Genomic DNA, 12,627 nt, shown 5'->3' with positions numbered 1-12,627 from the left:
TATGAATACACACCTGTGTCTGGAGTGGACGCTGAGCACACACTCATCCTCCACCTGCTTGGCTATCCCAGCCTTTCAGCTTAATCGGAGCAGCTTGCGGGCCCCGCCCACTTCTGGGCAGTGCAGGACTCACTCCAGGGGCCCAGGGCCTGCTCGCGGGCCACAAGGTGAACCAACCGCGTGGGGCAGTTCGAGCACCAGCTGTGAACGATCCTCGCCCGACCCTTCCCTGCCTCGCTTTTGTGTTAGATCACGGGCCACTGAATCCCTGTTCCTCTCCTCTCGGCAACCGAGCCTAGGATAGCACTTTTCATCTGTGCTGTGTGTCTATGGATATGTGTGTCCGCACGCCCATGAAAAGGAGATCCAGGAGGGTTTGGGAGAGACTTGTCTTCCAGAGGGTCCAAAAGAATCTTCCAGAGAGGAAGAGCATTGACTTTATAATGTGGAAGATCCGACCATCTCAGCAGAGTATGTGGGACCTGCTTTCAAAGTTGAAAATCAAAAGATAACTGTAAGAAGTACGTGGATATTTTTTATTAACTCAGAAAGAGAAAGGTACAGTATACATGACTGTCAGTCATATGGGACTTTGAATCAAACTGTAATAGACTCCTAGTCTTATTTAGTCCTCCGTACAAGGATTAAAAAAAAAAAGAACTCAGGTATTTGAATAATATTCTGTCAATTTTTATTAACTGGGGTTATAAGGAGGGTTTTTATCAGAGCACATCCTGAGAGCATTAGGAAATTACAGACAGACTTGATATAAGTGTCAGACAGAACAGATGAAGCAAGCCCCTCCGCCATCTGAGAAACATTAATAATGTAAGATTGCAGGGACCAGATCATTGTTAGCGATACAGAATGCGGCCTAAAAACGGAGACCTTGGCGCCCCCTTGTGTTGCAAAATAAACTTGCAACTTCTTTTATTATTTTATTTTATTTTAATTGTAAGTCTTTGCCCTTGTCCCTGAGCCTCAGAAGCAATTCAAGCCCTCCCCAGCGATCGTTTATCCCTCATCAGTAACTTTCAAGGGCCCTATTTGAAGACCAACTCTTATTCACCCCTTTTTCTTGCCTCACACATTCCATTCCAGAAAGCTGGCAAACGCCCAACATGCTTCCCTCCTTGAAGCGTAAATTTAAACAGTTTTTGCTCCTCTCTTCAAATGCAGACGATGAGCACGTACTTGCTACACGGCTTAACTTGCGAATACTTTTCCTCTGTAACTTACTAGTTTCTGCCTTTTGCACAAATGTAACCCACACCTGCTCCCTGCCCTGCTCGGCAATCAATCGACTCCTCCAACCCCACCAGTTAAACTTGCTAACCCATCCTTAAGGTTATTTGCCAGGAGAGATTGCACCAGAGACATAAATAATACACCCCAATATACAACAGCTCAGGCTTAATTTGTAGGCAGAATTTCATTCGATGGGCATGAGAAGAAAAAAATATATACAGAGCGTGTGTTTGGGAGGAGGTGGAGTGGGGAGACCGTATCTGGCTGGCAGAACATGGTGGGACCTGTTGATTTGTTTACTTGGATTTGCCTGGTGGCCCGATGGATACGGGGTCTGTTTGCACTTGAGCATCCGACATCCGCTTCGGTCCCTGGAGAAAAAAACATAAGCAGTTGTAGCCGACTGAGGATGTGTGATACCGACTTATGTAGCACGTATTCTGTGAAGGTGTTGGTAAGTAAACAGCTTTTATTTAGGAGTGATGGGGAGGAGAAGCGGTCGACCATCGGACACCCCGTTCAATGCCCGGCTGTATTTCTTTCTATCTTTGTGAAATCTCGGACAAGAGCTTTGTACTTTGGTTTCTTCATCTTTAAAATGGTAATGATAGAACTTACAGCAGAGGGCTGTTCTCAGGAAAAAGCGAGCTCGTCTTCCTAATGCAGCTAGGACGATCCCTGGGGTGCAGACCTCCCTCTGCTAGCTCACTTCCGCACCCCCTGCCGTCACTGTCCACGGCACCCTTTTATTTTCTCCCCAAATGACTCTGTTGTGCTCTCTCTAAAGCGCATCCCTGTCCATGCTTATAGTGTAGATTTAGTATACATAGTGTATACTCATATAGTGCAGATTTAGTGTAGCGTACTATATGCATATAGCATAGTGTGCACATAGGATAGTATTGTGTAATAGCATTTACCACTGAAATCAGGTAGCTGGGGTTTCAGTCCTAGATCTGCCATTTCTTAGCCGTGTGACTTTGGTCAGTTTCTTTTTAATTCTACCATGGATACAAAGGAGTTCTCAGGCAACTATGAAGGTTAAATGCTAGTAGCTCTAAGCGGTCTTTGCTGCACAGTAATTACAATAAAAGTTGGCTGGGCGTGGAGGCGCGCGCCTGTTTCTGGCAGGTGTGAGCACCTCCCTCTCGGGAAGAGGGAGCATCACGGAGGACCGTGTCCACTGTCAAGGTCTCAGGGCGTTGGCCTTGGGAGAGGCAGAAACCTCCCTCGGGCTCCGCCTATGCTGTTGGGCAAGAAGCAGGACTGGAGCCCCGGGGCCTGGACTCTGCTGCTGCCTCCGAGAGGCCATGCACTGTTCAGCAGAGGTCACAACTCATCGGTGTATTCATCTGGGAAGTGGGACCCCAAGTCATACCCTGGAAGGGGTTGCCGTAATTAAAGAGGCAATGTCCACGCCCGAGTGCGGTCCGGGGCGGGGCTCCGTGGCTAGAGCTGTAACTGCAGTCTCTACGGTGTCTGACATGCACCAACTCTGCAGGCATCACAGGGCCAAGCTGCCACCAGCTCTCCGGGGTCACTGAATGGGCTGCTGTTCTCGCTGGGGTCTTTCTATAGCCATTGGCCCACGGCCTCGACTGCAAAGTCTTTACAAGTTACAAACAGGGCTCCCGCACTGCCTGGCCCAACGCCTTTTAAGAGCCTCTTGCTTCCGTGGGCTGTGGTACTATTTTTTTTTTTTTTTTTTTGTCTTTTTGAGACAGGGTCTCTCTATGCAGTTCACCAGTTCACCTGACCTTGAGCTCACTTTGTAGCGTAGGCTGGTGTCAAACTCGCAACGATCCTCCTGCCTCAGCCTCCCGAGTGCTGGGATTACAGGGGTGAGCCGCCACGCCTGGCCTGATGTGTGGTACTATTTGTGTAGCCCGTGCAGCCTGCCTGAGCTGCCCCGCCCCTGCCTAGACTCTTCTCATTGTCTTCTTTGTTCCCAGCAAGTCCTGGCTCTTCCTCAGACACTGAGATCTTTCCACTGATGTCCTTTCTTTTTTTTTTTCTTTTGGGTTTTTTTCTGGTACTGGGAACCGAACTCACAACCTTGTGCTTGCCAGGCAGGTGCTGTGCCGCTGAGCTAAATCCCCAGCCCCTCACTGATGTCCTTTCTACCACAGGGCCTTTGCCAGTGCTGCCATTCCTCCTCCTGCAAGAGCCTTGCTGGCCTGCATGGCACTGTTTCTCTCTCCTGCCACACCTCTGACATTATCTCCTTGACAACATACCCTTCCTTCCTGTCCCAGGCAAGCTCTACCGTGTTCACCTCTAACTTCCTTCAGTGACTTCCCACACTGACCTTCTTGTTTGCTAATTTTGGTTGCGAATTTGTAGATGAGATTTTGAAGAAGGAAGGGGAGATAAGAAGGGGAGAGAGGGAGGGAGGGAGGGAGGATACAGAATGGAAAGAAGGAAGGCAGGGAAGAATTTTAATTGTTTTCAAAGGTAAATCACATCATTAATGAATGCTTAATCTTTGTCTCCATGTGCAAGTGGATATGTTTTAAACATGCCAGTAGAAAGAAATCCTAAGTGTGCTAAAGTGGAGTGCAACATTTTAGTAAAGGGTAACGATTTCAAGGAACTTACGCTAGCCTGGAACATCGTACCGGGATAGCTATGATGTGTTCATCTGATCCACTGACCCACTGTGGAGTGAGCACGTACTGAGATACGTGTGTGAACTGTGGGGTAGAGCCGAGCTCTCATAGAGCTGGAGGTGCCGGAGGTTCACGTATGCTGGCGGGCTCCCATTTTGTGGGGAGATTGAAAGAAGCAAATCTAAAATACTTTCTTCACCACTCTGCCTAACATTGCAACTGGTGCAAAGGAACTCTGCATCAAGCAGCCATTTTTTCTGAAATCCAGGGACCAACACAACTGTACATTTACTTCCTTGCTAAATTAAATAAGCAGGAGACTCTCAGCGCCAGGCTGTCCCTTTGTTTTTTTTTTTTCCTCCGGTACCAGGAACCGAACTCACGACCTTGCACTTGCCAGGCAGGCGCTTTGCCGCTGAGCTAAATCCCCAGCCCCTCAGGCTGTCCCTTTGCTTTATGTTCCTATATGACAAACCACAGCCTGTGTTAGTGCAGACACAAACCATTTTTTTTTTTTTTGTACCGGGAATCGAACTCAAGACTTTGCGCTTGCTGGGCAGGTGCTGGGCCGCTGAGCTACATCCCTGGCCCACAAACCGTTTTTATATCAAACGGCCAGCTCTCTGCTAACCACAAACTGTCAAGTTTTGGCCAATCATAGGTAGCCAAGCGCTCAGACTATGCCCAATCAGGGGAATGCCTCAGTGCTATAGCCAATCAGGTGGTTTCTCCACTCTGCTTCTATATCCGGTCTATAAAAGCCCAGAGCTCCCACTGCAGGGCGGAACTCTCTGAACCTCTTCCGGTTCTCAGTGCTGCCTGATTCTTGGCTTGTTCTTTGCTCAAATCAACTCTTCTCTACAGTTTTTCTTTTAGCACCCCAAGATGGTGTACTATAGATAGGGTAAGCTAATAATTGGTTAACTCCCCATTCATTCATTCATTCATTCAACAAATGTTTACCCAGAGTGTCTACAATATGTAAGCCTTTGAAGAAAGCTGGTGATCAGGAGGAGGAGGACACACAGGAGGCAGTGACCCAGGAGCAGAGTAACAATGCTGACTGTTCCCTAGGTCTTGGGTTCTGCGCTGCAGGGTTAGAGAGCCTCTCACGTGCTTGTTTCAGTGGCCTTCTGGGTTAGGCATGGCTGAGCTTTCATGGCTGAGAAATCTGGATGGGAGCAGGGTCACGAAATCTCATACTCTTCACATGGAGGAGGACTGGACCCACTCACTATCGCGTAGTAGTTTGACATACCAGGGCCGCGGGCCGCGGAGTCCGCAGCGAGGAAGTACATTGAGACTTGGGCAAACGGGGGTAGGTGGAGTTGGGAGGGGGAGAATGGGTCACTGGTACCCGCAGAGGGGGCCTCCCTGGCGGGTGCCGGGCACAGCAAGGCCGACCAGTGTGCCGGGCTTTCCGGGAGGCACCGGGCTGGGAAGCAGCGGGAAGAAGCTGCCTGTGCTGACCCTCCCGCCCCATCCTGCGTGCTGTTCAGCTCTTGCCATGCTCAGCCCCCGCGGTCCCTTCCGTCCTGCTCCTGACCGTGAACTCCAGAGCAGCCACGGCTCTATTGCTCTAGCTCTAGGTGCCCTGCACCGCGCCCAGCACCACGCCCAGCAGGTGCTCAATAAATATTTTTGGGCCAGGGCGTCCCACCGGCTGCGTGCATCCTTTAGAGGTGGAATGCGCATCCCTTCCTGACAGGCAGAAAGAAGACGTGAAAGATGCACCTACCAGGCCCTTGAGGAAGCCCCCGAGAGACTGCCGCCGCTTCTCGGGTCTCCTCGGGGACTTGCCCCCGCTCTGCGGCGTGCTGATCTCCGCCGCGGCCTGCTGCGCGCACGGCGCCGGCTCTTTGGCTTCCTGTTTGTTGCTCTTCTGCTTGTTCGTCTCTGCGGCCGCCTTCCTGTCCTTGGCGGAGCCCTCTCTCCCCTTCTGAGCCGCTGCCGTGGGCTCTGGTTCAGGTGGCGTGGCGGCCTTTGGCGTGGTGGCTTTCTCCGTGGAGTTTGATGTCTACGGCAAGTTCAAACAAAGCCCATTTTTAGTGGACGAGAGATAATTCTCAAAGCAGGGGAATAAATGCATTAAAGCAGAGGTGTTCAAATGGATGGCTGCTATACTTTCGTGAGTCTTGGGTGAAATGGGGAAAAGAAAAAGGAAAAATGCAAGGTCATGCATGGCAGGGGACATTTATTATCTAATAATTGATGAGTTAATTTTGTGCTTTCCCAGCAGGCAGTCTTTCCCCCTTTCCTTTGGTATTAAAAATTGGAATTTTCTTAGGAAACCTCCCTTTTCCCCCGTGGATTCCATGTGTTCTAAGCAAATGAATTCTACCTCTCCTAAGGAGGGTGGGGCTCAGGCCTGGCCAATCAGAGGGCTGCACGTGACTGAGGCGTAGGGCCAGTTCAGGAGAGTCAAACACAGATTACAGCAGAGCTTACTCCAAGCGTTAACTGAGATAATCATAGGCCTGGTCTCTTCCCATTTGTTTTAAACCTGCAGAAATGTAAGCCTGGGGCTTTCAGAACCAGCGCTGTTTCCGGGGAAGGTACTCCCCAAAAGGAAGGGAGCCCAGAAGAATGCAGAATGCAGCAACAGGGACGCGGGGAAAGCCCCCAGGGATCGGTGCTCGCTTGAGCCCGGCATGTATTCCCTGCATCCAGCTGTTCCAGGAGCCCTTTCATGATGGAGCCAGCTTTGAGAGGCTTCTGGGGCTCTCTCTTGGGGATACCCATTTTTTCCCCTGGTTACAGCTACCTAAATTTTTGGTGTAAAACTGGCCTTCTGCTTCATGAAATGGTGCTACAAAAGAAAAAATGAATGGTTTGGAATCCTTAGTATTGAACGTACAGGTCAAAATGAGACATTTTGTTTGGGTCCTACGATCCAGAGGGATGAGACTGTAAAATCAAAAATTCAAGAAGGTGTTGGGTAAAGTGTAGATTTATCGATCTGAAAATCAAATCACATCACATCAAATTGAATCGAATCAAATCAATCAATGTATTAGGAAGTATGGGGGCTGGGGATTTAGCTCAGCGGCACAGTGCCTGCCTGGCAAGGGCGAGGTCGTGAGTTCGATTCCCGGTACCGGGGGAAAAAAAAAAAAAGAAGAAGGAAGTACGGAGCCTTTTGTCATAATTTACTTGAATTCAAATGCCTGCTAGAGGCAGGGAGTTGATATAAAAACAAAAAGGAGGATTGGGGTAAAAATAGTCGCACAGAGATCTTATGAGAGCCCTAGCTACGAGAGTGTATAGGTCCAGGGCAATATTTGTGAGACAGGCGATGTTTTGGGGGCTTTGGGTGACAAACTGGGGATGGGGAAACCTGGGGGACTGAATGTCACAGGCTGTGTCCAAAGGGCCAAGGGCTGCTCAGGTTGCGGGGGGAGATACCCTGCAGCCTGCGAGCCTCGTGTCCTCCCATCTGCTGTCCTTTCAACGAGACCTTCAAATTAAATAAAAAGTATGTCAGCTTTAAAATATTGACTTCAAAAATTTTAAAGCCCTGGCCCCAGAGAACACTTGGAGCATGATCCTAGGGGCCACTCAGAGCCGCTGAATAGATACGGATGACATTAGAATCATGCAGTGAGGCGCGGTCCCCAGACACCTAACTTCTGTGAGTCTCAGCTTTGACGGAGAAGGCACCGAGCCAAGAAGAGTCTTCTTGCACCTGTGAGCACAGCACAGCCCTTAGAAAGAGGTGAAAAGAGATACAGAGGCGAAGACTCCAGGCCCTGTAGGTGGCCAAGGTCGCAGCTGCCCCGGGCGAGGAAGCCTCTTGAGCAGGAAGCATCCACATCACCGAAGAAGGAAGAAGCCGTCTGCCCCGAGGGTGTCCGTGGGGGCGCAGCTGCCAGAGTCTCAGCACAGGCTAAGGCGAAGATGTGCGCGTCACAGACAGATGCTCCCGTGAGAATGGCAGATCGAGTCCTGCCAGCAAGCTCCTCAGAGGGCAGAGGCCGGGGTCCCTTCTCAAACCCCTCACTGTGTTCGCTGCACAGATGTTAAGACACTCGTCTGGAACCCGGGGGCCTGGTTTGCACCCTTGCTGTGTGACTGGTGCACTGTTCTGTCTCAGCTTCCTCCTGGGTACGGAACGTCAAAGGGAACCGCCACCCCGTGGTGTGGGGAGGCCTGCATAGCGCAGAAAGCCTGGCCCCGGGAGACACCAGGCTCCGGGGAGCCACTTGCTTTGGCTTGTCCCGGGAGGGAGGCGACCGCAGAGCATGGAAGTGACACTCTTTTGGTCAGGACCGTCCTCTGCGACAGGGATGAGCTGGTTACTCTGTCTGAATTAGCATATTAACATCCCCTCTTTCTAAGCTGCTGTGTGGTTCTCAGTGCCTTGTGCAAATGAGACACTGTCCAGCGTGAAAGATCAAGTCCCTGTGCCCCTCCGCCCCCTCTACCGTGCTGCACCGTCTCTCTTCCTTCCCATTCTTGGCTTCGTGGACTTGGGGTGTTTTTATCTTTGCTTTTGTGACCTCTGTGTCCCTCACTCATCTATTCTAGAACCAGCTCCTACTAGGTACTAAGCACCACGTAGGAAAATGGGTAAGGCTGTCTGCTCCTTGGACGTCCCAGCCAGGGTGGGAAGGGGCGGGTGAGAAGGCGGCTAACAGACTATGAACTGTTACTATTTATGGTAAGTGCCACGAAGCGAAAATAAAAACGGGATGCAGCGGTGGCTGGCGGGTCTGGACGGTCTCTTTAAGGGCCGCGAGAAGGAACCCCCGCACACAGAGAAGAGCGGGGAGCTTGTGTGCAGGGGATAAACTCTAACTTGCCCGTGTGCGTATCTGCACAGCCCAACACGGGCCGGTGCACCGTGGGCGCCTGATCTGGAGGCGTTACATGCATCGGCAATGGCTGAGGATGGCGTTAAAAGTGCGAGCGGGAGGAAGTGAGGTCATGCCGGCTGAACCCGCCACCACAGCGTGTTCCAGTCACTTACTTGGTTGTTGGAGTCTTTCCCATTTATTTCTTCCGAGTGGGTGATGCCTCCATCCCCTCTCACTGACTAAAATAACAAACAGACAATGGCTTCTCAGCTACCACAAGCACAGCGAACCCGGAGAACGCAAGGGGATTCCGCAGCGGGTGATCCCAGTCATTTATTCGTGAGATTCACGCTCAAGACAAATGACAGAGCCACCGGAATCTGATCACTGTACTCGTGAGATATACAGATCCCCAAATGCACAGCCAAGTCTGAAACTCAGGTGCTGGCCTCCAAAAAGAGCAGCAGCAAGTGTCCTGAACGTGAGGTTAAACATTTCTGGAGTAAATACGCGATGACAAAAGCACTAACATTGGAGCCAGGAGCACCTTGAATACACCAGCACCCGAGTGGAGCCGGCAGTCACTCGTCAGCGGCACTATTTAGGCGGTAGGTGTTTTGCTGTATTTTTCCCTAGGAGGGCCTTGAAGCTATAGCGAGCATTCTGCTTTCTCTCCTTTACTGCCCTGTATATCCAGCGGCGTCTGTGACAGGGCTGCGTGGGGTTGAATTCTCAACTTTGGTTCTTTAAATCCCACACCGAGCTACTGATCCTGAAAGTATCAGCATCAGCCTCACCTAGAGACTTGTCAGAAAAGCAAATTTTGACACGGTCACTCCAGGTTCACTGCGTCAGAACCTCCGGGGGGTGGGGTCTCAGCAATCTTTTTTTTTTTCTTTTAGTACCAAGGACTAAACTCAGGACGCATCCCCAGCCCTTTTATTTTATTTAGTTCTTTCTAATTTTAACAGGTTCTCACTAAGTCACTAAATTGTCCAGGTTAAGCTCAATTGGCAATCCTCCTGCCTCAGCCTCCCAACGTGCTGGAATTACAGGCATGTGGCACCACTGTACCCCACTAGCAAAGTTTTAAAGAGCCTCTTGCAAGGTTCTGAGAAATGATGGACTTTGAACAACACTGCTCTAAACCGACTGGCACAGGCCAATTCAGACCAGTCCTGGGGACTGCAGTTCTAACTGGGCGTTTACTAACGCCCTGCTCTTGAGGCATGACCAGTCTGATGATCCACTTAGTCCTCTTCACCGACGCCGACTCAGGTCTCCTAGCTCGACTTCTCCTTCTGGATGTTCTGCTGTCACCTTGGCTACTCTGTCAGCAGAGCACGCGAATCCACGGCATGATGGACTGATACCACGTGCTCAGTTATCTGAGATGCGGCACTCATCTTATCCGAGATGATTACAGTTATTCTTTACGAAGGCTGTTGGCAGAGAACTTCCCAAGTGCCAGGGACTGTGCTGAAGGAGATAATAGCCTACATGATTATTTATCACATCAAAGCCTTAAGAGAGCAGATTTGTTACTTTCCTGATTTTATGGGTAAGAAGATGGAAGCCCAGACACCCCAGCTTGGTCACGGAACGAGAGCGTGGAGAGCCAGGGTTCGTGTCCACTCTCCGATCTACTTCCCCAGCCCACCGCCCCTAGGAGGGGGTGGGTGCCACTCAACCAGCAAAGGACTCCTGAGCATCTACTGTGAAGTTATGAAGTGTTCGATTCAGCAAAATGGTAAAAGCTTGGAGAAGGTGCAGCTTGATAAACCTCAGGTAAGATTGCTCGTGGGACCTCCTCATCCTCAAGGGTAACAGTACTGCTTGGGGCTGTGCTCCAAACCGGAAGTCTTTACTAGGACAGTCAAGGGTCAAACCAAGCAGGGGTTCTTGTCTTTCCCTACCCTGAAAGCAGCATTTACGGAGCTTGGCATAGGGTAGGAGCCTCGGTCCTCAGCGCTTCTTGGTTGGTTAGGAAGTGAGGAACTGGTCTCTATGTGCTCCGGGTCCTTTCTGTGGAGACAACCTCCTTGGGATCCACCCAGATTTTCACCCCACAGGAGATAAGGATCAATCTGTCCTCTACATAAAATTTAGACCATTGACTTGGAAAGTGGTTTTTCTTTCCTCCAGGTCTCAGCAGCTTGAGAAGGTTTAAAAAGAGAAACTGACTCCCAAGGTCAGAGTTCTGCAAGGTTCGGATCCTTTGGGATTTCGTTTGGCCCCAGGCTTTACGCTGCATCCTAAGAGCCCTTTTTATTCCAGCATCTCCCCAGCCTTCTGTAGAACAAGGCTTTGGGCTTCATGAGTTGACCTGTACGGAATCCTGAGTGACAAACACCAAAAAATGAACAAAATAACTTTTCAAGCAAAACCTGAATGAACACCGGGAGTCCTGTGTGGCCCTTCCCCAACTCCTAGGAAATACAGGACTTCCTTCATACCCTCCTAGAGAGAGGGATGTTGAACTCCTTTCTCCTCGTTCCAGCTTGGTATTTGTTAGCTACTTGGCTAGCTGGAGGTTCTAATTTGCTTTCTTTCCCTCCCTTTCTTTGGTAGCTCTTGCAGGAGAATTTGGGTTGAATTTAAATTACCCTATGTTGGCGGCATGAAAATGGACCTTCAGGCTGTCAGGAAGAGCGCTGCAAAGTTCATGCTGTTGAACTGAAATAGAAGAGGGGACCTCATGTGCTTCACGGATTTTCCTCTGCTGTTCTCTGTGAGGCATAGAAAGCTGTGTACAAGCAAAGCTGACTGCTGACTTTTGACGAAGGGTCTTATTATGCTGCTCTGAGGTTATCTCTGCCACAGTCATTTTCATCATAACAATCTTTCCTCCCCTCCCTCTCCTGCTCCCTCCTTTTTCTTTCCGTTTTTCCTGAGCCCTCTTTCTAAGAAACTCAGGAGAGATGATGTTGGGCTTTATCATTCAAAGGATTACAACCCCAAAGGCTTAGTTTTACTAGCTGTCAAAAATATCAAAGCTACGGGCTGAGGATTTAGCTCAGCGGCACAGCGCCTGCCTGGCAACTGCAAGGTCATGAGTTTGATTCCCGGTACCAGAAAAAAATAAAAATAAAAAAATAAATAGGTTAAATAAAAAAATAGCAAAGCTACTGTTTAAGGAGACTAATATTCTTTCAGAAACCGTTCAGGGCTTTGAATGACAGTTTGAAGACTCTCAAGTAATTTCTGAGATTTTCCAATGCGACATGGAGCAGCTCTCTCCCTGGGTTGTTTTACACCTGAGAATCAAAAGGAAGCATCTTAGGGTGTTTGGCCTGCAGTTTTCAGATGGACTCCACTGGCAGCTTCCAAGCCTTGCATATTAATGAGCTGATTTATTTATTTAGGTGTGCCATGCATTATAATAGCTTGATAACTCCGAGGAACATTGAAACCATTTCCAATAGGCATTACTTAGATATTAAAAATTCTACCAGAAACATTTGGTGATCAGTTCACATTTCTTTGAAAGGAATTTAAGCGTATTTTGATGACAATACAGTTCAACCAAAACAGAAGAAAAGTTGGGATGAAATTTTAATACAGTGTGAGACTATCAGCAATATTGTTTACCAGATCCACAAATCGAGGAAACTGGGCCTACTGGAAATTTCAAGGGTCTATACAGGTTGAGAGTCCAAGTTTTGCACTTTGCTACAATGCTCCCATGAAATGGAACTAGAATAACTAGGCAAATTTCCCAGCCAAGGTAGATTTCATTTAATGACAAATATATTCAGGAAACATGCTCAAGTTTTATGTAAGCTATATATTAATTTTCCTGTTTCTGCCTAGTCATAATTTTAGTTGAAGAACAAGAGCCCAACATATAAAAATGATGTTTTCAGGCCGGGTGTGGTGGCGCACACCTGTAATCCCAGCACTTGGGAGGCTGAGGCAGGAGGATTGTTGCAAGTTCAAGACCAGCCTGGGCTACAAAGTGAGCTCAAGGCCAG

At 49.3% G+C, this 12,627-nt stretch overlaps 1 protein-coding gene and 1 long non-coding RNA gene across 4 annotated transcripts in view; one reads left to right on the top strand and one right to left on the bottom strand.

Moving 5' to 3' along the window:
• Positions 1-522: 522 nt before the first annotated feature.
• Bcas1 (breast carcinoma amplified sequence 1) overlaps positions 523-12,627 on the bottom strand; it is a 98,281-nt gene continuing 86,176 nt past the window's right edge. For all 3 annotated transcript variants that reach the window (XM_013518334.1, XM_013518335.1, XM_005392286.2), the window contains 3 exons: positions 8,827-8,892; positions 5,596-5,874; positions 523-1,619 (listed from right to left, as the gene is read on the bottom strand). In XM_013518334.1, coding sequence (XP_013373788.1) covers positions 1,545-1,619; positions 5,596-5,874; positions 8,827-8,892 — 420 coding nt within the window. In that variant the 3' untranslated portion in view covers positions 523-1,544. The remainder of the gene's footprint in view (positions 1,620-5,595; positions 5,875-8,826; positions 8,893-12,627) is intronic.
• On the top strand, positions 8,899-12,569 carry LOC106149429. The gene is made up of 3 exons (XR_001235613.1): positions 8,899-9,261; positions 9,625-10,441; positions 11,225-12,569. It is a non-coding gene; the product is annotated as an uncharacterized LOC106149429 (long non-coding RNA).

This window comes from Chinchilla lanigera, unplaced genomic scaffold (assembly GCF_000276665.1).
Source record: "Chinchilla lanigera isolate Chin_1 unplaced genomic scaffold, ChiLan1.0 scaffold00044, whole genome shotgun sequence".
Classification (NCBI taxonomy): domain Eukaryota; kingdom Metazoa; phylum Chordata; class Mammalia; order Rodentia; family Chinchillidae; genus Chinchilla; species Chinchilla lanigera.
The sequence above is the reverse complement of the archived record's forward strand: the minus strand, read 5'-3'. Positions and strand labels throughout refer to the sequence as shown.